The sequence below is a fragment of the Varroa destructor genome, unplaced genomic scaffold (assembly GCF_002443255.2).
Source record: "Varroa destructor unplaced genomic scaffold, Vdes_3.0 BEIS01000005.1, whole genome shotgun sequence".
NCBI classification, from domain to species: domain Eukaryota; kingdom Metazoa; phylum Arthropoda; class Arachnida; order Mesostigmata; family Varroidae; genus Varroa; species Varroa destructor.
Genome location: NW_019211458.1, coordinates 35,458,846 through 35,486,539, shown reverse-complemented (window position 1 = coordinate 35,486,539; position 27,694 = coordinate 35,458,846). Strand labels below are relative to the sequence as shown.

The window sequence follows — 27,694 nt, the reverse complement described above, 5'->3', positions numbered from 1 at the left end:
GGTTCAATCAGAAATTGAGCGGCACAATTCTGGCGACGATCAAATCAATACACAATGCCTTAGAATATGAAAGGTTCTCTAGCTTACAAGACCTGTCTCACAAGGAGCATTTGCAATTCTTACAATTTGCGAAAACAACATCGGAAATTTATTACAAATGTTGTGACTCGTTTATAAAATTACGCGGGTTTTGTCTCGCAGTAAGCAATTCACAGAAAGTGGATGAGTTAGATGAACACCTGGACCAATGGACGGAAATTGAAGTAGACTAACTGAACTCTACATGTTGGTGGGGTGCAACGTTTTCTTATGTAGGATGCGTATTAGATATGCTATATGTATATCTGGCAATATCTTGCCTATAATGTGTTATGCACGAAAAGAAACTAGGAAAGAGTAGACCATTCATACGACACAACTGTTCCAAGAAAAACCTTCCTGTTCCAAGAAAATATTGGATATTAGAACTGTTGACTTCATAGTTGTATTTTGTAATAGTTTTTTTACTAGTTGCTGCTAAAAGCATGCTTGATAGTATGCATAACTTATATATAGTTGACGTATTTATCTATGCACAGTTTTAAGTCTATTTTTTTTCTAAGTTTCTGTATTTCAATGTAATTTATACGGCCTATTTAAATGAACAATGATAGTCAAACGAGACAAGAAGGCATCCGCCTCCGTCCTATCAAAATTCTTAAGGCAAAATTTAGTTATTTGAAATCTACCTCTTGTGCACGTCACCATAATTCATTTCTATAGTATACGGAATTAAAACGTAAGATTCTCGAATTGAGATCTTCGGCCGATTGCTTCTTCATAGCAGCAATGAATGGTAAAACGCACTTTGGTGCAATGAAAACTTATAATGAAGGGGTGGGTGGAGAAGATTCGGCAAAAAAGCCCAATTATTAGGAAGATCTTAAGAATTTCTTAACAAACAACAGTTCAGGTTCAAAACAAAGATTTATTTCTTTCGCAAAATCTTAGATTATTCATGTGCTTTTATACAAAAAAAACCCACGCTCCACTTATTTAACTCGACGCCTTTTTTTTTGTAAAGTTTACGTAGCCACGAAGGGGGCATTTTCGTCAACTAACACGCGACCTAATGCGACAAGAAATAGATATACATAAAAGAAATTGATAAATAGATTCTAACGCTTTTTTTTTTGGAATAAGAAACCTGACTGAAATAGTTCCCGCGCATTGACTTTTAGGCAGTTGAAATAAAACAATAATAATGACATTCGTCTTTCTGTGAAACCAGATTTTGTTAATATTATCGTTATATAACTAGTATTACGATCATAAGTATGACAAGCGTTTTTAATGACTATCGAATTCGTGGACACAATATACTTGGAATGCCGTTGAATCGACATCTTTCGTCTCCAATTTTTTGTCAAACGCATGTTGCGAGCACATCGATGAGTACTGAGCGACCGGTACCATGTCTACCTGATTATCTCAGCAGTTATTTTGCGTTAACATTAGACATTTTATGCTGCATTCAAGCTCAGCCAACTTGTGTCGGTAAATAAACATTAATTTTTTCCGTGGTACCAAAAATGATTCTGGCCAAACAATCTTCTAGCAAAACCAGTAACGCGTTTTGTACGCGCCACATAATATTTGAAATTCGCGCCCCATCAGCCCTTTCCAAGCTTCTAACTTCGCATGGTTACATCTTGATGGCAGCCATCATATGGCGTTGCACGTCTTTTTTCTCCCGCATACCTAACTTTTCAACGATTCTGTATGCTGTTGAAACAATATGTCACGACAAAGCCTCCACGGCCCTGTAGACTTGCTGTCTCCTTTTGTTGCACGTGAACCGTAGTCTCCACGATCCGTCGTTTATTGGATGTTGTTTTTATTAGTCTCCTGTTTGGACATCGTACAAGCAGAAAAGCATTGGGGCATCCAACAACAGTAGAGTTATGTGGCAGTCGTACTGCGTAAATCTGAGCAGCTGATCTATCAGTAACCCCAGTAAACTGTGTCTCTCCTGACAGACAGTGATTGTGGTGTTTAGCTGCTTGGGAGATTGTGCCTTTATCATTAGTGCGATTGCATGGCGTTGTGATGTGTGTGGCTGGATGGCAAAGAGCAGTGCTATACCGTTTTGCGAGGCGATTGCCGACTGGCGGGCACGACGACGATGTTTTTATTAGCTGCTATGTGATGAGAACTTCAAGCGAGGTGTTGATCAGCTAATGAATTTGGATCAAATGGAGTCACTTGGTTGGCTTGAGGGAGCAAAGAACAACTACGAAGAATAGAACCGTAGCAATTTTTTTGCTTGGATACGCTGGCAGCGTACGTTGTAAACAAGACTACAGCTGGGAAGCATCGCGTTCTCATTGCTGTAACTATTGTTCCCATCGCTTATAGCGAGGGCGATGGCGAGTCAGCTGTGATTGCTCACGGCCTTACGTTGCTTCCCAGTATACGCACGCTACTCCAACAGCAAGCCGTATCACGACAACTACTACGTCAGACACTATTACTGGTAGTACAACTGTTATATTCGGTGCAGCAGTCGGTCGTCGCCTTCTACTGTTGCTGTTGTTGTTGTTTGTTACTTTTGGTTGAGTCGTCTTATCGTTTGGCAGCTTTCGTCGCCCGCTTCGAAAGATTCCCACTCATTGTTTCGATATAGCTAATACCGTTACAACGTAACTGGGAGCGATGATATCATAACAACAATTGTGAAGTGGAGCGTCGTCTATCAAGAGTACTATATCATCATTATTATAGACGTCTGGAAATCCTGTTGTTGTGTGATGCTGTTGTGTTGATTTTGTAAATCCTGAATCCAACTCAGCTTTGCTCTCCTTTGTTTGGTCTATTTGTTTACGGTGTGCGTCTTTTCCGAGGAGTTTAAGGGTTGCATGAAAACGATACGCAGAGACGCGATGTCGCCTGCGGTGCGCTGGCTGTTGCCTTGGGGTTATTGTTGACAGGGGGTTGGGACGGCGGCTGGCGCGAGTCGCCTTCCTTCCCACTGCTTGAGTACCCCCAAAACAATGTACAGTTGTTTAGCATATCGACATCACCACCATACCACTTGCTAACCAGGTACCGAATTAGTACCCGGAAGTTGAATGAATCAATTACGCTAAAGGCGACAGGCACTGTTGTGAATTCAGCCAGCCACTGCTAAAGGCTAACTCTAAGAGCAGTTCTGATTTGTTCGTACTTTAAAGCTGTGTCAAATAATTACATTTTTGGATCGTGCAATAAGTACTGCGCTAAAAAAGTCATCTCGAATAATTCCGGAACAAAAGGACGTTGTTTGTAATCGAGAACAATCCAAATCGCTAGCGTCGACGCCAATGAGGGGGGTAAAGGACGTCTTCGGTCTGGTCGCCTTGGCGGCGGCAATCAGCTTACCCGGTTTGCCATTTAGCGAGGCTCGTCTAGAAATTATACCGCCAAATTCGAAAGATAAAGAGATCAGGATCGACGAATTACAACCGATCACCTATGCAATGCCACCAGATGATGGAGCTATGGGGAAATTGGTCGTAGCAAAACCTGTCAATGCATGCTCTCCGATACAATCCGTTCCGTATCCAAGCAAAGACAGCTTCTCATGGTTTGTGCTAGTGCGACGGTACGACTGTAACTTCGCTGCAAAGTTACGCAACGCTCAACGGGCCGGCTATTCTGGAGTGATTATTTATGACTTCGAAGGACCAGATTTGAGCTTCACGCGTATGCCTCGGCCATATGGTTATGGGGATACCCGGGTGTACGCGGTTCTGGTGACAAAGCATGATGGAGCATTGCTTGCACAATGTACGTACGACAAGGATTTCTACATCGAATGGTTCCCGGCGTCTTCAGCCAACCTACTCAACTATCTCATTCCGTGCATTGTGATCATCTTATTCTGCATTCTCTTAATTGCTTGTCTCGTTGTCGTGCAACAATGCACAAGATGGTTTCGGGAGCGTCGGCGCAACGCCAAGTACCGCCTTGCTAGAAAATACCTTAAACAACTGCCGATCAAACGCTGGGCGAAAGGAGAAGAGTTCAAAAACTACGAAGTGTGCTCCATATGTCTGGATGAATATCAAGAGGGTGACAAACTACGAGTCCTACCATGCCTGCATGGTTATCACGCTAGGTGCATTGATCCATGGTTAACAAAGAATCGTCGTGTGTGTCCGCTGTGTAAACGGAAGATCGTTTTGCCAGGGATGCCCGAGGACTCGTCAGATGATGAGACGGCACCCCTGCTGGGAACAAGACAAGAGTCCAGCGGGGGCACCTTCCGTCCAAGCGAGCCCTCTAACCAAACCGTCCAAATCGAGGTAGGTGTATTTGTATCATGTAGTTATAACTTCAGGCTTACAAACACGGCGTAAACATTAAGAAACTTTAAAAATTTCTTCTAATTAAGGATTAAATTGCTCTAAACATAAAATAAATGGTAATGAAAATAGTGGACGATATTGAGAGTATATACTTACAATCCGATCAACGACACCTGCATAACGTTTCGTACACAAAAAAAAAGTTAAAACACCATTCATATGACAAGACCCGATGGCGTCATCTTACTATCATGAAAAATACTTCTAGTAAGCAGATGCATACTTCAATTTTTTGCAATAAAGGGCAGCCTCGGTTCCAAGAAGCTCTTGCTAAAACAACACAGCGTTACGGAAAAGCAAAATGATTCAATGTAGACACTGAAGCTCCTTAAATTGGCTAGATTTAGACCACATCAGGAAACTGTCAAGCTGAAACATGTCGTACATAGGGCATCTAACAGCCCAATATTCAGAAGTATTCATAATATTATTATGAGCTACGTCAAAGCCAGTTTTTGGATTTATTTCTGTAGGTTTTAAAGGATAAAAGATAATGCTTCGACCTGTTGGATTAGAATCCTCCGTATATTGTCATGTATATGTTTTTCTGTATGACAATAGGGTAACGTATTACCATTTACTAAGTGGTTAAAGAGTAATTGGGTTATGCGGCAAAATAACGGTCAACGACTTTCACCGTATTCATTGTTTTATGCGCTGTTTCGTCGTCTTCTTCTTCTTCTCGCAAATTTTATCTGTGCAGGTTCATCCTAATGTGGAATCCGAACCACAGTTAAGCGCTGTTGGACGAGTGATGGCACCCGGGGGCCTATATTCAGTCAACGATGAAGTGGAGGTGTTGCCTAGACCCAGACGGAACAAGAAGAGGAAGCGTCTAAGACGACCACGGGAGCCCCTGGATGACATCACTGTAGCAGGACCATCAGGCTCGACCGATTCAGGGGCCTTGGCTAGTGCGCCCCAAGCAGTCACCGTTAGACTAGTGAGTGAAAACCAAATGCTCTGCGTCACAGAGATGGGCTCAGATGATGATCAGCCATTACTTGCATAAGTTGTCTAGTGCTCTTGAATTTCTCGGATAACGCTCACGGATGTACGTCAATGAACTCCGGTGACATCATCGGCCAATAGTGGTTCCCTTGTATAGCTTGCTCTTACTCTGTGAGAGCGAAATTTTCATTTAAAACCATTAGATACAAGAGAGGCTCCCGTGGAAGTTCCAGCTACGAAAGCAACGCATAGATGTAAACGCTTCTGCATTTCTGAGGTATAGGAGACAGCATTCGAAAACCTATCCCTCCCAAGAAAATGTCGCGTTGCTTAATTGTCCCAGGGTGTATTGTGATGAAACTTTATGGTTTTTATCGGTGCGATAAAATTTACAAAACCATTTCATTTGGGCCTGGTAAGATAAGTATACTGCATTACTTTGCGAACATGATTTGTCGGTTCATAGATAACGTATATTTTTAACTTCCGATTTGAGAAAGCCTAGGCTTGTTATACGAAACAAAAAAAAGTCAGCTCATAACACTGATTCGGAGTGTCGTTCTCTTTAGCAAACCTGTCTGTTTCGAATACAAGAGTTAAGAGAAAAGACAGGCAAGCTTTGCTGGCTTTATATACAAAATAGTTAATGACGAAAAGGCACTGCATATATATATGCATAGTTTTTCTGCACTGTCTCTTGTTTATATACAAATATAAATAAGAAAACAAAATATCTGTTGTCCGTGAGCACAGTTCATGTCCTCGACAGGGGAGAACGTGCGTTTTGCGATAAGATGATGGGACAGCTAGAGTACGCGTTTGACGAACAATGCATCTACTTAATAATTAAAGGGACGAACAGCATGGTTAACAAATAACCACCCATTTTTGGCGTGGCTATGTAGGTTGAACACATTGAGGAGATGAATGACCCGTCATATATGTGGATAATAATAATAGTAGTAATAATATCATTACTGGTGTTGGTTGGATAGGAACCGTCGTTTACTTTTATGAATTTTTTTAACGAGCACAATAACGACATAAATTACATTCTACTGGCATGAAAAGAAGACGAAATAATAACACTAATTAAGACCAACTTGTTTAACATGCCGTTTACTTAGCGAGACTACTTCGTCTATTTATATGTATAGAGATGCATGAAAGACACAAAACAAAGTTGGTTAATCACTTCGTCAGGCGCGCTTCATTACATTCGTTCAATATTTGTATTAGTTGTATGTACTAGTCAAACTGAAGGCGGCAATTAATATGCGACATCGCTTGGCTGCTGTTGGTACACTGTTGCTCAGGCTACATTTACTTGCCAGACGGCTTTTCATGGGCGCCCGCTGTAAACACCGTTCCTAACTGCTCCTCAGGCCTCGGCTGTGTCATATGTGAGAACTAAATAGGAAAAAGGCAAATTGTGGCGAAATGCCATTCGTGCAGTCGTTGCTTCTGCGCTGATTTCAGACAATTACGAAGATTTGTAAAACTTTTCGCCATGCAGAAAGATATGAAAGATTCGCATAACAAGGAACTTCTAAATAGATTCCTACACTACTTCTATATATATATATATATATATATATATAGAAGTAGTGTAGGAATCTATTTAGAAGTTCCTTGTTATATATGTATACCTACTTGTGAACCTGTTTTGCCTAGAAAGGCAATGGATACAGTCTAAAGAATAGAAACCGGTTATGAAGTGTAAAAGTCTATATGGATTAATGAACTCTGAAATCGGCACAAGCTAATATGGGAAAAAAGAGATTGTTTCAAAGATCGGTAGATCACGTTGGTACAAGTGAGCCCTCTCAGTAAAGAGTTAGAAACAGAAGCCGCTGTTTTACGGGTGTGACGTAGTATTAATACATTCACTGTCCTGTTTAAAAGGTGAGACTTTTTTTATTTTTGCCGCTAGATTTGCACCCACTCAGTTCAAAAGCAAGATATCTGCTAACGAAAAACCTTTTGCATGTTTGACAATACTTTCGAGACGTTTTACATTACAAATAAAATACCACTAGAAGTGCCCGGTACGAAAGTTATTATAGGTGTTAACTACCATTTGACAATATTTAGCGAAGTTTATTTAGTTGTTGTCTTTTACTCTGAATCTTCAACTTGAATACTGACCGAACCCCGGACTAATTTTTTTGAACAAGTGTCTCGGATCAAATACGAAAGCAATATTATTTCTCATTATTTGTATAGCTGCTTTATTAAAGTTGAGGAACCATTATTTCATAGCTAAGCACATTATCCATATGAAATTATCTTATATGCAATATGATGAGAAAGTAAACACATACAATTATATTGTTTCACCTTGGGAGATACGTTTATCTATTCAGATTTAGCACAACATAGACCGCAAATGGCTAACTTGTATTGCTTTCATTGCTCACACACAAGTTGCGTAGTTAAATCTTGTAGGCGAGACATAAGGAATAAGAAATATTCAAACGAGTTTAGCAACTCCAGCTGTTTGTGTAGTTATTTTAGCTGTGGCTATATTTGCGGTTCCCAATTTTTGTTTAAGACAAATTACATTTTATTAGGCGAAATGCGCAGCATGGTTTAATTGTTAATAAAGAAAATCTGGAACTTCAAATCGCTGTAGACTTGTAGTTTAAGTAACTTTTTCATTTCTTCCAGTTGGAGTCATCACAGTTACTGGGCATACTTTACCAAAATTACTTAGCATACGACAAAAACGAGTTTTGGGAAAATGATCAGAGACTGTCATTTTTAACATCACCTGTTAACAGCTAACAGTGATGCCACTTTTCACGAATGCAGCGAAGGGTTCAGTAGAGAGGCCGGATTGAATGAAGCGAATTTGCCTTGTTGACGGTCTGTCAAAAGTCACAAATTCAAGAGCGACGCGGTAAGAGGAATGAATAGAGAGCAACAAAGACCATTATATACAAATGAGTATTATAAAGCGGAGATATGGCAAAGAAAGCAGTCAGTGGTCACATGGTCGGGTCGATACTATTACGCACTGTGAAGGAAAAGAAAACGACATTTTTCGAAATGCTCTCCACGTCACGCTAACATTGTGATCATCTAATTTCACTAGTTATATTATTTTACTATCAAAATAGATACACGTTCATCTATACTTTTAGTCTATCTATATTTGTGTATTATAAGAGAATGTATGATTGTCTTTTATGGTATGATGATAAGAGTAGTAAAAAATAATATATTAATTGACATGTTTGGAACGATGCGATTATGTATCCGCGCACATAAATTGCACGTTTTTCCGTCTTCGAAATCAAATTCGAAAAGACGAATGCCTCAGAAATGCATTCGCTTTTGCTTTTCAATCAGTCTATACTAGCAGCGCGAGGGCGTCAAGAAGTCATAAAATGGTACAGCTTGAGTTCGACGTTTTTTGACCTTGTGCCTTGTTAGCTTTGCTTGTGCTCAAGAAATTGCCCCATACTATTATTGTTTGCTTCAGGCTAAATTATGTTATTTTTGTTCTACAATACATTGTTGTAACCAATTGTTATGTGACATTTCAACGCAACTGCTTTTCTGCTGCTGTACATATATATATATATGCATACATTCAAATATATTAGCCTATAAACCATACGCGTATTTCGTACGTAGATGAAACTGGCTGCAGTGGCACGTAATGATAATGAAAATGATGATGGTGAAAAGAAAGAAAGTGTAATATTAATTATGTGGTACGATGTAGGGACACTGCACACTGCGGAAGAAACTAAGACTGCACATCAAGAGGAAATCTAAATAAATATGTTAACAATAATGATAATAACACGAATTATAATTACTTTAAAAGCTCACGGTTACTCATATAACCGTAGCTGAAAACGGTCTGATATACGATTGTCAGCAATTAAAAATAGACTAATTATCACAAGCGCCATAATCCCATTAGGTATTGCCGTAGATATCCGGGTGGCGTTAAACATTTGGTTTTGCATGTATTACACGAAGGTTCGCATGCATATTCAACTAGCTAAGATTTTCTGTAGGCTGTTCAGTCTCGTTGTCTTTTTCTCTAATTGCACGATTAGATCCGTCTGACTACATTATGCGTACATTCTCGGGGAGGGACACGGTCGACCCATGTCGCTGGTTTTTGTCAAGTTGTGTGTTTATCAAAATCCCATACGTGCGTGGGCTCTAAATTATCACTTGAGAGAGAAGATGCATAGGACCAATAAAATAAGCTATCAGTTAATACGGTAACATTTATTATGATAACTTCTGTGTATCTCGTAAACCCATTATGACCGACATTCATTAGGAGCATGAAGGTTGCACCACTGTGTGCAAATTGTAACAGTAGCAATCCGTGGCTAGGTGGTGTGAATGCTGTACGTTGATAGATGGCAAGAATAAAATTACATTTCTATGTACTATTCTGGCCTTTTGCCCATAGACAGTAAACGTGACGATGAATCATCCTGGAACTACCAGTTGAGCCGTTTTCGTCAGATAAGTGGCTGACAAAAAAATTTTGTAATAACCGTTAACATTTCTCTTCTATTTGCATTTTTACGCATACATACACAGACAGGTAAAAAAAAATCGGCACAATCAGAAGTATATATAGAAAGAAAAATATAGAGCTAAGAGTTTATAAACCAGACCTTTCATGATAAAACAGGACAGAAGTTCTCAAGTATCTAGAAACTAAAAACGAAATAACGAAGTAAGAAACATCAAAGTCCACCGGTCTGTTTTTTTTAACTGCAGGGAATTTTGTAGCATAAATACGCACTGTAAGGCTCTATAGCTTTTACAGAAGTCAAGTAAAAAGTATTGTCACGAAATTCTGAAGCAACTACGCAAGTCGATACGGCGCGAAAAAAACATAAGTTTAGAAAAAAAACACTGTATTCTTTAGCACAACAATGCGTCTGCCCATTCTTTGCTTCTTGAATTCTTAATAAAACCTAGAACTCGGTCATGGTCAATCATATTTACTCAACCTAGCGAGTTTGACTTTCGCCTGGCTTTCTGTTCCCAAATTTCGAACAAGTCTTAAAAAAAGAAGGTTCTCTAAATATTTGACGATAACAAAAGAGAATTTTAGTTAACACAAATAAAATACAGACCGCTTTAGTATAGTGATAAACAATTTCAGTTTAACTTTTTTGAAATCCTTGTGCGTGATGTTTAGATCTTGCATTGAGAAAACTACATTAAAAACGGCTTACACGCACCCACCTCGTCACCTAAACGGAGTACAAGTATTTTATTCCCATACAATCTCATAGGATTTTTTCATTTTATAATGCATAGCGAACTTCTCAAGCGAACTTCAAGAAGACATACGCTGAATATCTCTAACGGATATGCAAATAAAAGGAAACACACCATCACATGGACCGTGTATTACAAAAGGGACTAATTCCGGTACTCTTCTCATAAAGTATACGGAATCAAAAAAAAGACTAAAGAATTACATCGCTTAGCACATACGAGCGATCTTTATGTTTTTAATGCGTAAGTGTTGCCGGCTACGACATTTTTCACATCCTTTTTGTGCAATAGGTATGCAACATGGCTGATGCAGCATATCCGCTAGCCGATATATCACACTAAAAATAAACTTACGCAGCGAAAAAAAAAAAGAGAAAAACTTCATAAGGACATTCATAAAAAATTGTGTGCAGTGGGCCGAACCGTTTATGCTCTAAACTCCATTAATCTCACCTTTTTTCGAACATCTTAAATGCTTGTTCACTTGCTGCTATTGGATTGGGCAATTACAAACATTACTGACGGTGAACTAAAAAGCTCCTTACGCAGTGGTTAGAATACTGTATGCAGTAAATGAGCAGAGGGATGAACTACAACACGCGCAAATAAACGCCAGATATAGGGAAGCTAGATTATAGGGATGCTTGAACCCACATAGCGACAACCATAGTCATGTTAATATAGCAGTTCGTAATAATATATTCTATGCGCAGCTGTATGTGTAATGCCAGGATGCAGATGATTATGATCACACAATGCTTGATGCTACTAAAATAAGGCTACGAACGTTTACACCGCGGTATCGCTGACAATAAACACAAAAATCAGGACGTTTAGGTTCAACTTAATTGTGACTCCTTTCTGAAAACAGAAGTTGCGTATCTACTACACAATATAAACTAACAAAAAAATTATCTCTATATCATGGCATAAAAGGAATTTGAAGAAATGTAAAAACAGTGAAATATCGCATCATGAATATGTGAAAGGTATAGGCGAGTACTTTATACATAATATATATGACGTATTTTTTCCATTGATAGTATTCTCGTAAATTTTTGAGAGCTGGAAGGAATAAGATAAATGAGGTTGATCACGACGAACTGATTGTTTTCCTGCTGAAGAATGGTTAGGATATTAGTGCTCTGTAGTGGGTTGCAGCAGTTAGTGTTATATTTTCTTCTGTCTTCTCAATTGTGATGAATAAAGACAAGACTTGATACTCAAGTAATCTCTAAAACAGTCTGTGTCATGATATTTTGAAAATAGGTAATTACCGATGCTATACACATTGAATATCTTAATACATGGCTTCATACACACCAAGAGATGATCCCTAGTGAGAATCCGAAAAAAGTACAGGAATGAAATCCCTTGTCAGTTGCGTATTTTGCCAGCAGCATGTTTCCAACTACAGCTTTAGCCTTTTACCTGCAATGCCGTAATCGTTCCAAATGCATTCCGCATATATTCTTATAATATAATGATAATGCATATATTTTAAAGCTCTGGTATCTGGTGAACGCTGCTTTTATGTAAGTTGTCTCGTAGAAAAAGCATTTATGTTTTTATGAATCATCACTCTATCATAGCGTGCAAATTGTTTCACAACAAATAAAAGATGTTAGCACTGTGTGGTGAATTTAGAATATTGACCTTGTGTTTCGTTAAGCGCAGTGTAGTTCATAAAGGCGAATATCTAAGCCGAATCTAATATTTTGTTCATATTTTGTCTTTTCACGTCACAATATTACCTAGGTCGTTCGTTTCAGCGTGAAGACGAAAGTTGGCGTTTTTTAGTCGCAAATAATTGGGCTTACATGTAAATAGAGCTTAGCAGGAAAATATATTCGAGACTAACAAGTGCTATATATATATATATATGTATATATTAGTCTAATTTACGAAAAGGTCAATGATAAAGCTTTTATTTGTTGTCATTCTCATTGAAAGTTCAAAAAAAAAAAACAACTGAAACAAGCGATAGACGGGCGTTACTTAACACTAATCGTGTAGTATTGTTCCATATATATATATATATATATTAGTCTAATTTACGAAAAGGTCAATGATAAAGCTTTTATTTGTTGTCATTCTCATTGAAAGTTCAAGAAAAAAAAAACAGCTGAAACAAACGACAGACGGGCGTTACTTAACACTAATCGTGTAGTATTGTTCATGGTAAGACTTCTTAGTACCGCAGCCGTTTTCATAGAGACCAGTAAATCCTATGACCATTATTTCCTCTAATCATTGGCCTCCCTATCAGATTCCACTTACATGGCTTTTAGGTCAACTGCTACTCAACAAATGGCGAAGATCACAGGCAGGCTTTCACTATCACGAAAAAGCACTCGGATACGTTTGCTGATTTTTTCTATTAAATTGAGTAATTCCAACTTTTTCGAAAAACTGAAAAAATCGCTCGAAATTTTTAAATTTTCACCAAATTTATGCATGCGTTTCCTTGAATAGGTATAACTATGTCGGTTAAACTCAGTTTAACTAGTTGGCAGTAATGTTAATACAGACAATCTGAAATTTCAAAGCTTATAAAAAACAGTGCCAAATAGGTTTCTGACGGTCAGTCGACAGCAATTCTAGCTGCTCTGGAGTACACAAGATGAGTACACAAACCTCAGCATTCACAAGTCTTGTCTCCAACCTTTTTATATTTTTCAAGACTCTCTGGGCGTTTTTCTTCCCGTAGTAATTAATACAAGCCTCACAGGTAACTTTGGTTTATGCTTCTTTCTCATAGTCTTACTTGACGTTAGGCTCACCTCGATTTAGTTTGAAAGTCATTGCAAGCATTTACGGTTATTACACTTGTACACGGATTTTTTTTTGTATGAAATGTTTACTACTAAAGCGTGTGTTCATATATAAGTTGACTATCTATTCTCTTAGTAAGGAGGTTTAGTATGACAGACCTAGCTTGTCCAAAACTGATGTCCAATTTTCAGGTAGTTGAATTTTTTCGTGAAATAAAATATGGAACCAATATTTTTGAAACATCTATATGAATATTTGTTTTCGAAATGTGTTACCTAGTAAGTTAAACTTTCCTCGAACCAACAGTGAAAAGCAACACAAGGATCTTTCATGTTTACTATTTAAATCTGCACCCAGATTTGCTGGGCTGCTAATTAGGCGATATCAGGAACTGACGGCGATATAGACGATTTCTGAAAATTATGTGCCTCACAACACTTTGCGAAAACATCAACCAGTACTAAATAAAATATTTTTGACTCAAAACATCTTGCATTTTGGTTCTAATAGTAGGAAATCGTTAAACAACGCGTGTGCACAGTCGGTGAATGTATACCGAAAAAATAGTGACCGTTTTTCTAATTAAATGGCTTTAAAGTTACATATTTCAGATGATATAAATCGCATTGGATCGTCCCGAAATTGTTGGAACGGCTTTATTCAGATTTAAGATAGGGCGCCTTGAAGACGAGTTTATGCAAAAGTTCGCACCCCATTACAGTTTTATAATAGGAAAGGCACAAACGCTGTAGAGACCCATAAAAAAAAAGTTACCCTGTTGATAGTCGAGATGTGTTATTGGAACGAACAAACCAAATATAATTCTATTGCTTTCGTTATGGAAAGGTCGATGCAAACAATGCTCCTTGTAGTAGTCTTTTTTTAAATTTTACAAAAGGAATACATCGTGCATTATGAGTCATTGCCTAGCACAACGATTGATTCGGACCACTTTCGTTAACAACTAATAATATTACAACAGGTCACTGAAAAAAACCAAAGAATGTAATTAGAAACCGAGAATAAAAACGGAATTCGCAATTTTACGAGGTCTTTCGCTGTCGTACGCATTTTCCGATACGATCAACTTGTTCGGCGTATCCAACTTAACCTTTTGTTTTTTTTTAAAGAAGATAAGATTTGCGAATGTGATACTAAGTAACGATCTAAATTAAACCGGTCAGATGGCCGGATACTTAGAACGGTACTTTTGGTCGACGGGATCGAGGATATGTTTGGGCCAGAAATGCCGCGAAAGCTTGGAAATAACGTTAGGTAGCTTAACAGCGAAACTCGAAAAGATTGCTGGCCTATCTTCTTTAATCATATTATCGTTATATTGTTGTTAATCGTTAAATAAACTACGTGCGTAATATCACTCGATCTAAACCTGGTATGCAGATATGACTGCAAAATTTATAATCTCATAAGGATCATAAACTAATCCAGGGATGAGCTGAGTTGTTTTGCATAGGTAAAGTTAAGTCGAATAATTTTACGAGTTGTTCGTGATTTCAAAACTAGTATTTGCGTCTATGCATAGATGGCACGCGTGCCGGAATCCTACGAAATCCGAGACGGTATCTCTCGTTCAGAGAATTAGTTTTAGCTCAGTTAAATCGGCTTAGTCTAATTTGTTAATCTGCAAAGAACAATATAGACATCCGATTAATGCGCCACCTTGTATGGCCTGCAGACGCAGAGTACGTAAGATTCAGAGCACCCGTCAGAATGCGTTTACTTGGTTAATTCTTCGAAGACACATTATAAAAAACTACCTTTTTCAGAAAGAGGCTTCACCAAGGTCACATTATGACCAAAAGATGTAATTCCAGCGATAACATTGACTAAAAATTAATAAAGATTGTACTCTCTAAAACTGTCAAACAAACTTTATCTTCCTTTCTAGTTACGAATTTACCTCAAAACACCGTTGGCCATATCTGTCCAAGGTAATATAAACAATTTGATTTTCAAGCCATAAAACTGCTCATTATTACTGACATCGAATGAAATCTAAGAGGTAACCCAGCACATCTATAACATATATGATGCAGTTATATTGCATGCGTATCTCATATTGCTTATGCATTAATTTACTAACAAGCAATTAACTCTGATAGTTGTGGTGGTTCAGACGCATTTAATGGCTATGGAAGGCATGTTTTGTACTTGTCACAAAGGGCACTCGGGCTCTTTAGACTCTGAATCCATCAGAAGAGCGATACTTGCCTTTTGCTTAACTGATTTACACAGTTGTACGAATATACATAGAGCAATTCATTCTTGTAGTCAGAATGGTTGCCATGATATGGTTTGGCTGACCTCGGAACGGTTCTTGACGTCCTATTGTTATGCTACTCTATTTTTTGATACAGATATATAGTTTGATGGGTGTTTTTCTATATATTATATCATGGAAACACTTCTTTATTTGTAACCTAGAACTACCTAAATAGATGTTCTCACTTAGCTGGTAGTGAATGTTGTGCGCGCAGGGACACTAGATCGACTTAAAACAAGCCCAAGACAATTTTTATAATATCCAAAACTTCCGCCGCAAGACCGCCAACATTTTCTGTGTAAAAGTGTAAATAGCTATTTACTATCAGCGTCGCCTCTATTTCTGCAAAAATGATACTAACGCTTATGGTAACATAAAATGTTTTCCCGGTCCTTCCTACTTTGTAGCTGAGGTTAATTCAATTAATTAAAAGATGTACACATATCTATGTTTTGACGTTTTTAGCACGGTATAATGAAGTATGAATAGGTAAGTAAGGGTTACAGAGGAGCGGTTGTAACTTAAGTGAATATGTACAACACCGAAATAGATTCTGAGTCCAATGGGTGCACACTACCTATGGGTGTAATCCAAACCTCAAAGGTTTTATTACCCAAGTTTTGCAAGATTATTCTACTATCGTTCACTTTTCTATGTCTGTTTTTCTGTTTTTCAGTAACATATAATTTTTTGTTCTCTTGATAGTTACTACTTCGGAATATTTATATCTTAATGTATAACTTACGTTATTTTATACTTTGTCAGAACTATTGACCCTAAAATATATGATATTAGGCATTTTTTTTTTTGTGATGTATTGGTCATTTTCCTATATGATTGCGATACTGTTTTTTCGTACTTTCCTTCATGCATTGCAGGCATGAGGTGTTCACTGGTAACCAAAACGCAAAAATGATTACTAATGGTGCAGTCAATAGAAAATTACTCTCCAAATGTAAACCGTAGTACTCGTTCAATTTGTTACCATTTTAATTTCTAGGAATTGACAACGTTGGCGAAGCTTATTGCTGCAGCGAAAACTCTCATCGCCAAAAAGAATCGGTTTTCAACAGGTTTGTGTGTGCTATTTCAGGCCATTTACTGGTGAACATACCGAGAAAATTCTCTTATTCGACCAGAAGCCTATGAAGTCCAACAGGCGCTCCTAGAAATTAAATTAATCAGTTTCCTAGAGTGTGCTTATTATCTCCCTTGAACATTTAGATGATTAAGGAATTTGAGAAATCAAACGAGATGATATAGAGAATTGAGTAGCATATCTGCGAATTCTAAATGTTGTATACCATCTCACCCATCAATCGATATCACGATATTTTAAACGACTGAAACATATTTGTCTGAGCGATATTGAAAGGATGATGCTTCTATCAAACTTCAATTCGACCAGATGATGATTTTACAGCTCCCTATATAGCTCCATATGAAAAACCGGAGTACCGAACCATTACGCAAAAGCAGTAAAAAGGTCGAAATAATATTTTAAAATGAAAAAGTGATATCCATAAAAAAATATGAAATTTTCATTTTGTGAAGAATAAATATGTGTCAGATATTGAAATGTTATCATTTAAACTTGTAGGTTAAGCCTTAACCATTTGAGGTTGTATTGAAGTAATTGGAGATAACAAAAAGGGTATTTTAAAACCTCATTTGGGCCTTAGACCAGTTAGGAATCCAGGCTAATAATTAAGCAGTGAACTCTGGTTTCCATAATAAATTACACCCTTTCCTCGTTTATGCGGTATCATGTATAACTAACTCGTTTCAATTAAAATCAGTCAAAAATTTTGACTCTTCGTAGCAGTAAAGAAACCGTCTTTAGTGAAGGCAATGATAATAGACTGTGTGCTTCAGTTATGTGAATCGTGTGAATATGCTTTGCGTGATATGTATAGACGAAAAAGGGTTATACGGGCCAACATTTATTCAACTCTGTCGTAAAAAACAACCGATGCCACGGTAGAAAAACAAATTATACCAGCATATTTGTCAAAGACTCTTCTATTTTGGGACCTAAATTGGGACACTACAGTTCATCAATTTTTTGAGAACATATCAGTTGAAGGCACCTACTTTATTGGTCCATATAGTCACACAAAGTATGATTAGTTGGGCCACATGAACAACTATATAGGCCACCAACGGTTTTATGCAAAGAGGCGAGTCACTCAACAAAGTCAAAGGAAATCGGTTTTCCTTCTTGTTGTCCACCCAATTATGATTGTGATCAGAAGAGACGATGCTTTATAATCCTCACAAGCAAAGTAAGCAAGTCAAATATGAAGTTTTGTTGCGCAGTGCGGATCCGGGATTTTTAAAACCCAAGTCAATAAGTAATTCGGGATTGTCGAGGAACTGAATTTTGTTCGATAGGTGAGGACAAATATTAACAAAGTGCACACCGTTCTTTAGGGCGAACCTGACGGCACTGAATCCTGTGAAACTTTAGTGATTACGCACGATTCTAGTATAAGTGACTCTCCATGGTAAATTGTTAGCCCTGACTGTAGTCATCCTCAATATAACTCAGTGTAATGACGTTTATATATAATATAACTCAGTGTAATGACCTTTATATATCATAACCTGATTTCAGTTTTACCAAACTATATATATATATATATGCATAGCTTGGTATATATAAGATATATATCGTCTAAGTTTCGCGTAAAAACAAAAAGCGTGAATTAGCGTTTTTGTTCTCTTCATAAAATCGACAATCAGGAAAGGACGATAAACATAGCAGGCATGATGTTGAATGTGCATAACAGTCTTTTCTTAATTATTAACAATCAAAAATCGGCACTAAGCTTTAACATGTAATGAACGATATAGATACCATGTGTGATAGCTACAACTATGCCGTCGAGGTTCATCGTGTAGATGATGTATTTGCTTGCGTGAGTAAGGCACATTGTGTGGTGCAAATGCGAGGCGTGATGATCGCGCTAACTCGACATAATTACAAATAGCCTCTCCGCCACAAATGATCCACATTCGCCACAAAACAGCTACACCGTAATTGGGAAACACTCAAAAGACGGTAGCTCTAAATGTTACCGTTCCCCGAGCCGCTACCTCGGTTTGTTGAATTTTCGGTGACGTACTTTGCCAGTGTGAACAATGCTATCCGATTAGTCTTTTCATTTTGTATACGTCTGCCCATGTCTCTTTTTTTCTGGGCAATACACGTGGGTGGATATTCTTAGATAAGTAAATAGTGAACAAAACCTATGAATAAATGAATCAATGTATCGGCTTAAATTCACTTGGGCGGAATATTTATTTTAGTGAAGTCACTGTTTACTTATTTAGCTCTCAAAATCTCTTGAGAGCCGTTTAAGTTTAGCAAAGCGTAGTACTAAAGGACCTTTATTTACTCGTGATAATAACGTCTGTCTGCAAAACGCACAACCCATTTTATTCAAAGTTTTATACAATAATAAAAATGAATGCGACATACAAAGCGATACTATGAAAACCTCTTGTATGATTTTTACGCTTTTATCGTGTATATTTAGAAGCGAGTTGATTCGGGTGTCGGACAATTTATGGATTTATATTTACCTAATTTACACAGGCGGGCGTGATCGGGTTTTTTACTATGCGGGTACTGCGTTCACTAAATTACAATTGATTTACGTGAAACTCGTAAGAACAGAACTACGCTGCGTAAAGTATAGCACCTCTATCATTAAACATAGCACTTTTACACTTGCAGATAAAATAATCCTTGCTTAATATTAATATTGCCCCTTGAGACACATGCAGATCGAAACTAATATAATTATTTGGTACGAATTCTACTTCGTTTGAAGTAATTAAAATGGCCACACCTTTGAATACGACATAGTCGACTCTGTTTTTTTATCATCCCTGATACGAAACGTTCATTTACATTTTACATTACCGTGCATTTACATTTATATGTAGAACTGAGGATTTTGATCATCTATGTCCTAGTTTGCGTCTCACTCAACTATAAAAGTAGATAAACGGGTTTCTTGTAATTTTGAACAAGCAGTGTAGAGTTAATTCGACAGAAATTGAATTTTTATTAATTATCATTAGCGTCAAAACTTTACTTAGTAAATAAGAGTATAATAAGATCTTTTATACATCTTTTATACAGATTTATTGAATAAACCATACTATGCAGCTACCATATGCCTTAACTGACGTGTAGGTGCTCAAATTTTCATGTGAGTAAATATCGGGCGTGAGTAAATAAATAGATGGATTGTTGTTAGGGGCATCAGTACTAATGATTAATCGGTTCTGCTTAATTCTGATTTAGTTAGAAAAAAATGTTATGGCCTATATAACCTATAATCTGGCCGTTTATTTAAATATTATCTCGCACATAAAAATAATTTGTTATGTCTAGCGGTTGAGCTGGTGGAATGCGTCATGCATAAACATTGATTACAAAGCTTCCCATTCTACTTAACCGTTTAAAAACTTTATTTGACCAATACTGCATGTAACGTAATTACCTTCCTTTTCTCTGAGATTCATCACATAATTAGGTTTTCCTTGGTTTCAATTAACTGGAAAACTGGTCTCAACTACTGCGTACTCGCCATTCATTTACACAGCAGATTTAAGCAACACGTTTCAGGTTCTAGTGATATCCCTTCAAAATATACCAACCTAGATATACCTATTGGACATATGCCATTTGTCGTTGTAGCATATCCCATAATACTATTACTTATTTCTGCAACGTCATGGGGTCATGGGTCGTACTCATTAAGATAACAAAAAAAAGCAAAGGATATTTTACACGTTTCTTTTAATTAATAATATTAACTTGCCTGTGTTGTGTCTATACACAAGATGAACAAGGTAAAGAGCAACAATTGATACGTGAGCTTGTCATTTCATACACAATCGTGTTGCTAAAAAACATTTAGCTTCTTAAGCTACTCTCTTTAGTTCCCTATTTATTTCTGCAGCTCTACTCATCTGGCGTATGTACTGCCCCCGTACGAACAACCACGTAGCTGTAAGCCAGATAGCCGGTAAGTGCTATCTTTGTCCAAACAAAATTAACGATTAACAATCAAAGTGGAAGGAACATCAAAGCGTCGATCCATTGTAGGTTTAAGCTTCTGCAAGTGGTATTATATAACCGCGTATTGTTAGGAACAGAGGCATCCAGTAACCTCAGCAAAACATCAATATCAACGGGGGCAGCATATCGCAGCTCTGAGGCTCTTACTCTGCATAGAGACCGAAGAGGGACTAATTTAAGCAGCTGAGTTAACAAAGAACTTGTTCCGTCTCTCAAAGGCCGAGGATGTGGCAGGCAAGCGAAGAGCAGCGGACAAAGTGTACGCGGGAGACAACATAACGATGATGTTATTTCGCTTTTTGAGACGGCAAGATGATTGCATGTGAATCGATAACGCCAACGACTGGAAAGGGCTGGCAATGAAGGCAAAGCGGAGATACGAACAGAATCGTGGATGGAGTGGACAAGTATACAGATAGAGGAACAAACGGTCAGAAGAATGACAACGGTTAGTCGCTGTTACTATTACAAAATTGCCGCTGTTAGTGCGACATTTTTCACCAGCTTTGTTTTGTCTGATGACAGAAATTGTTGCTTTTGCAGCGACCGCTTTTGCCATATGGCTTCAGACGATCAACAAGGTCTGAAGCAGACATCATCGTCTGGCCGAATGGACGACGATTTTGTTGTAACAACAGATCTAGTGACCTAACGAAAACAAGAAGCTTTCTGTCGTTATCTTAAGTAATACTATACTCAAATTAAAATAAAATGATTATTGTGACTATGCGAATCAATTTCTGTTATTTGTTAGCTTAGTAGTCACTGTTCAGGAGATATATATTCAGGAGAAAGGTAATAGAAAGACAATAGTAGCACATGAAATTAACAATAAAGTAACTACTTTCTATCGCCCTTACTACATAGAACTGTCCTTAGTTGTTTTTGTAACTGTCGCTTTCTAATCGAACGCAGATAAAGGTAAATTCTTATATTAACAACACCTTCTTTAAGATGGAATATACTCAATGGTTTTCACGATTCAAAAAAATGCGTCAAGTGGCAATGCCAAAAGTTTCTCATTACGAAGAGCGGGGATACTACATATTAGGTTGCGCGCAAATCACTATCGACTGGCATACAACACAAACGAAAATATTCTGATATCAAATCAAGGTTTTATTTATCTACATATACAATGCGTAAGAAACACAAACGGCAATGACTACAATTAAACAAAGCAGCAGCAGTCTAGGAAACGTTATAGAATAATTTTTATCCACCTACCATAGATGGATAAGACGGTAGCGTGGCTAGCACCATCGTTTTTAGCTAAAAAATTAAATGTACTCAACAAAAATAAAAGAACGTGTGATCTTAAGCAGATGTTACTTTTCAACAATAAAAATCACCTTTGAATATAAAATATTTTTCACAATGCATTTGAGATGACTTAGTCTGGAAATATTTCTATATACCAAAGGCTCGCTAAGAAAGACAATATCTTTTTGAGATCATCACGTACTCTGCTTGAGTCTTCTCTATTAAAGAAATGTCAACTGGTACAAGCTCTATGCATACAGACGTAAGTGAATATTGCACTATCTTCAATGGAAATTCACTCTAAAGTTCATGTGTTCGGTCTGCGCTGTATGGTTTTTTAAAGCAAACAGAATGGTGAGGTGCCCCATTCAACCCTCTCATAGCGAGTACTACGCACAAATCGCATTGTTATGACCTTTGTTCATATGGTAGCGCAAAATATCCGTATAGAGTAAGAGACTTCTAATGAGTCTGCTAGCCTCAGGGGAGTTTCACTATTTGGTACAACAGTGTCAATTAAATAGTTCTATAATGGGAAAATGCCAGGTCATAAGTACTCCCACTCTGACGGATCTAGTTGCTGCGGTCAGACTGCCCTATGATATATTATAAATCTTCATTCAACTGATGATTGGCTATCTGATCGATGATCAGAGTCTAGCAGATTTCAATTCGACACCAATCTGCGTGCTGAAATGGAATTACCTTGTAACTGGAGGATCGTCCAACTATTTGTAGTTCACTGGTCATTTGAGGCTAATGCCAACGCACCCGTGCTATGAATCGGGTCTGATATATAACATAAATTCGCGTTGTACCCGTACGTTAAAGCATGAAGTATGGAAAGCCATCTAAGATTTTCATATGTTAGGCCTTATATGCATCTATACTAGTAGTTGTAGTATTCCGGGAACTGCTTTATAGCAAAACGGTATGTACTTCCACCCAAGCTGTCTAAAATAAGCCAAAGTAATTATCTGTAAAATCCGTAAATACTTTACACGTTTTGAGGTTTATAGGTCCTTTATACGTTTTTCGTATTTTATTATTATTCTTTGTTCGCTATTTGACACAACAAAAATGGTCCAGCAGACCGTTGTGAAGATTTTTTATGTATAAGAACTGTACAGTTATTTTCTGGATCCGATAATACGTAACTAAAGAAGAACCCAGCTTTTAAGGACATTAATATGTATTATATTTGTTTAAGTTTTCGTACAATGTTCGGCAACTCTCCTGTCACCTGTAAATATTGTCTGCTTCTATTCCACTATCTAAGGATAGAGAGCAAAATGTTCACAATACCAAACAATTCTATTTATATATATGATACACATAGATCTACTCTCAATGATCGCCACGAACAGATATGCATTTGTGATCGTCTACTTTTCAAATTTGACTTTGAATTTTTTTAGTGTGAAATTGTACATACAGAAAGAAAGGTATATATAATGATTCTAAATGTATCCCACAATACAGTCATTGAAATACGTATGTCTCTTGTGTATCGACACTTCCGTGTACATTGGATTTGGAGAATTCATTTGATGAGCCACTAATGAATCCTGTAATGACTAACAAAACATTATGGTGTTAATGAAAAGACGACGACACTATTATAAAGTTGCGTTACTAGTTCGTGGCTGTAACGAAAATAAAGGCCAATTATAGGACAATGTCGTCAGAATAAAACTGTTGATTTAAGAATCATCGTCGCGCTTTGAACGTTTGTGCTTTGATGATCTTCTATCGTCATCTTCTTCATCGTGTCGCCGAGACTTTCGGCTTGACCTGAAACACATAGCATATATAGTCAATTTAACAAATAGATAATCAATTTTGTATTCAGGTCAACTCGAGAAACTAACACAAAGCATACTTATTCTTGTACTCGAAATCTGACTTTAGAGCTTATGCCTTGCTGATATTCTTTTTACTAAAACTCACACCCTTACAGGTTACAATATTCTCGCCTAACTTTCCTAAGTAGAGGTAAGGAAATGCCTGGTGTGAAATAAACCAACCTATGCCGATCGCTATCTCGATCTCGGTCACTGCGGTCCCTATCTGATCTGTCCCGATCTCGATCACTCCGGTCGCGCTCACGACGATCCTCACGATCTCGTCGATCATCTCGACTATCCCGTTCGCGCTCCCGTTCACGATGTCTTCTTTCCCGTTCTTCACGGTAGTCACGATCGTCACGTTCATCGCGAGACCTGCAATGGAAATGACCGAGAAAGCGAATCACAGAATACAGATAAATTATATTTAAAGTACACTCAATGTTTACAGGTATAAATTAAAACGTTGAGCAGACATGTTACAAACGGGCGCTCTTCGGACATGTTGCATGGAGCAAAAACATGGAGCATGTTTTTTTCATTTATATAGTTCTGCACACAATAAACAGTGCTTATTTTTTATTAGCCTTTGAATTATGTATGAGTGTGGTATATACGTTGACACCACTGCCAACAGAATTAACTCGCCAAGGTCTTACAAACCTGTGGTGTCTTCTCCGTTCGTACTCAGCTGCGAGATCGTCCATCGCTTGTGGACCGCTGCTCATTCGTCCGCTGTCATCCCCCCCACCGGCTCCGTTGTTACCAGCACCCCCACCTCCAGCTCCACTGGTCCGAAAATCGCCGGGACCTGGCATAATTGGTGGCGGCATATTAGGCATAGGTGGCGGCGGGAGACCAAGTGGAGCACCGTATGGGTCGAACGGTGCTGGTGGTATGCCAGGTCCGTCCAATGGAGAAGGTATCAACCCTCCTGGTGGAGGAAATCGTGGATCAAACGGAGGAGGCGGCATCGAGTGTGGATCGTATGGGGGCATTGGATGGCCGACGTTAGCAAACTGCCCGGGGAAATGTGACGGTATGTCATTTGGTGGACCGCCCATCATCTGAAAACAGTATCGTTGCTTTATAGTCACACCCGTATTTCAAGAGCTAGGTATAATATCAACTTATGATTCATTAAGATTTTGGAAACAGATTAGTAAACGAAAATGTCTAGATTCTATTATTATAGATTCGGTAGAAATATTGGGAAAATGGGCTCGCATTCGGATGCTACGCACATGCGATATTTCACGCTAACAATGTAAGAAACATGTAATTAATATATCCGTATTAGTCAACAATTATTAAAATATATAAATAGGGTTCATATCATAATATTTTTGTGAAATTTGTCTACTTACCGGTGGAGGTGGTCCTGAGTCGTCGAGAGGTGGCGGTGGCCCCTGGGGTGGTCGGCGCGAATTTGAGTTGGCTCCGATCACATCGATGGTTCCCCCAGTTTCTCGCTTTGACCCTCCTCCTATACCTCGTGGACCGCCACCGTACGATTCCTTTGGATCCCTCGAACCGCCATAAGATGGACGATATTTCTCATAGCCACCTCCTGGCCCACCCATAGTAGAAGGCACCTGATTCACCATACTCTGTAATACATATACAGACGTATATGGAAATAACTCAGTTAAAAATGAAGGCAAAGACTCAATCATCAGTGGAAGCTTAATTTAACCATCATCTGCGGCCGTCGTTCATTTCAACACTCCCCCCCCCCCCCCAAAAGCTTTTAATAAATGACGGGAAAGATACTTTTTAAAGACACTTACTTCTACTAAAAGCGACTAAAATCTTGGTGAATATTTTCTTATCTAAGTGATACGCATTGCAGACAAACATAAAAACGAACCTTTACGCCCTGTATATTATTGTCACCCCGAAGCCTTCGTTGTCGGTCACAGTAAATCTTCCAAGTTTCCTCAGTAAATCCATAATTGAAATAATCCGTAATATCTGCTCCCGGTTTGCGCCACGGCTTCTCCTCAAGCGAATCAATATTAAACTCGTAAATATTCGTACCTGCAGCAGCATAATGTCGTCAAGTAGCGCAATTAATGAACGTGGCAGGTTACGTCATATAGAGAGATACCTTCACCTTCTCAGTCTCCGTTGAAATATGTATTCTATACTAATATCTGCGTGTATTCTATGTTATTATTGGCTTCTGGGGTTTTTAGAAAACATGCTTTTGATAACTGACTTATCTTCATAGCATTTTTCCATTATAGCCAAATGCTTTAACACTGACCTGTCAATCATATCGTAAACTCAGTTCAAATTTAGAGTAATTTGCTCCTACGAAAATAAGTTCACGGTGTTCTCGACCTTTTAATGCGGCCACTAACGACTAGCTTGACCACAAGGGGTCTGAGAATTTATAAAAAATTAAAAAGCACACTGTTGTTACTCTACCTACCATTAATAGATGCAACTGCATCAATATCTAATCCTTTGTGCGTTTGCTTGACAATTTGCCCACCGGTTGCCCCCAGACCAGTGACAGCTGTAGTGCCACCTCCAATACTTTTTTTGATGTTTAAATTGACGGGCGCTCCAGCGGTGATCCCGCTGGAGACAGCGCTTGCCGCACCCCCTGGTGGAACTGGAGCCGATTTCGTGTCACCGATTGTGACCTGTAAGAAAGTTTCGTCGTCATCTGCCGAGCTAGAAAATAATTTTGCTTACCTTTACCATCATTTACTTGAATGTTACGAAAGTATCGTTTAGATCTTTATTTGTGATCGTATACAATAAATAAAGCATATTGCATGACTATCTAATCTTTACCGAATGAAATTCTTTTTTTTATAGATGCTTTCAAGATTGAATATATATGAGTGAAAAGGTAATTTTTAATCATTATAATACGTGAATTATAAATGGTAGACTAAGGACAAAGCGTCTTACAAGTCTTAAGAAACAGCTTGAAAAGGTTTGTTTATTATAGTGCGCGCAATCGTTTTCTCACCTCAATCTCATCTTCGTCATCATCATCATCATCATCGTCGTCGTCGTCTTCGCCCTCCTCGAGGTCCTCTTTGTTTGCTTTATCACTTTTGCCGTTCTCCTTTTCGCCATGAGACTCTTCCACCAGCGTCACCTGCTGTTCCTCCTGCGAATCCTCTCCGGGAACGCCCTGCGTAAAAAAAACAACAATTTAAACGAAAATAATTGAAAAACAAGAATATTCCAGAATCCGTTTGTTCCAAAAACATACACTTGTAGACAGTGTTATAAGGCAATAAATATGAACGCGAAAAGATCGTCTTCCACAACATCAAAATTTACTAATATTAAGTGCATGATTTTACGAACATTTTCAAACTTTTTAATAAGGCTCGTGTTTACTGTGGAACATGTTTTGCCCCATATATATATATATATATATATGGGCGTGTGTGTTGGCTTTAGGTGACATGTAAATTGCACGAGAAAGAATAATAGTGCACTAGGAGTTCTATAACCTTACGGATAAAATGCTTTGAATTTTGCGTGCTCAACCAAGTATACTCTGCTGTTTTTGTATTCCAAAAAAAAACTAGGTACTCACTGGTTCTTGAGAAGAATCATCGCCCGGCGGTAAAACATCTGTCTCTTTTGACTCGTACAGCCAAGCTTCTTCATCACCGCCGCCAGCTCCAGGCGGAATTGTTGACGCGGCACTCATTGCACTTTCAAATATTATAATCAAATTTTTAGCATCAAAAGTGCCACGAAAACTAATTTGAACCAGGATGTGTAAAAGCAAGGTCGTAGGACGGTAAAAATACGTCTTCAAATTAAGCTCTTTCTCTTA

General features: G+C 38.1%; 2 protein-coding genes across 6 annotated transcripts; one reads left to right on the top strand and one right to left on the bottom strand.

The window, feature by feature from the left end:
* The first annotated feature begins 1,689 nt into the window (after positions 1–1,689).
* Positions 1,690–24,130, top strand: LOC111252083 (E3 ubiquitin-protein ligase RNF167-like). Of its 5 annotated transcripts, XR_015328811.1 has the most exons (5): positions 1,690–4,325; positions 5,092–5,331; positions 16,670–16,742; positions 20,986–21,215; positions 21,311–21,500. XR_015328811.1 is itself a non-coding variant. In XM_022809482.2 (4 exons), the coding sequence occupies exons 1-4, from the start codon at positions 3,342–3,344 to the stop codon at positions 21,081–21,083; spliced, it is 1,395 nt and encodes a 464-aa protein (XP_022665217.1). In that variant the 5' UTR covers positions 1,690–3,341; the 3' UTR covers positions 21,084–21,500. The 5 variants fall into 5 exon arrangements, 3 of the variants coding, with proteins under 3 accessions (XP_022665217.1, XP_022665219.1, XP_022665218.1); XR_015328812.1 differs by lacking the exons at positions 16,670–16,742; positions 21,311–21,500 and adding an exon at positions 23,991–24,130; XM_022809482.2 differs by having other exon boundaries at positions 20,986–21,500.
* On the bottom strand, positions 23,205–27,583 carry Fip1 (Factor interacting with poly(A) polymerase 1). Its single transcript, XM_022809476.2, has 8 exons — positions 27,449–27,583; positions 26,867–27,034; positions 26,315–26,531; positions 25,748–25,917; positions 25,245–25,487; positions 24,541–24,944; positions 24,058–24,252; positions 23,205–23,824 (listed from the first exon to the last, which is right to left on the bottom strand). The coding sequence occupies exons 1-8, from the start codon at positions 27,563–27,565 to the stop codon at positions 23,734–23,736; spliced, it is 1,605 nt and encodes a 534-aa protein (XP_022665211.1). The 5' UTR covers positions 27,566–27,583; the 3' UTR covers positions 23,205–23,733.
* Positions 27,584–27,694: the final 111 nt, after the last annotated feature.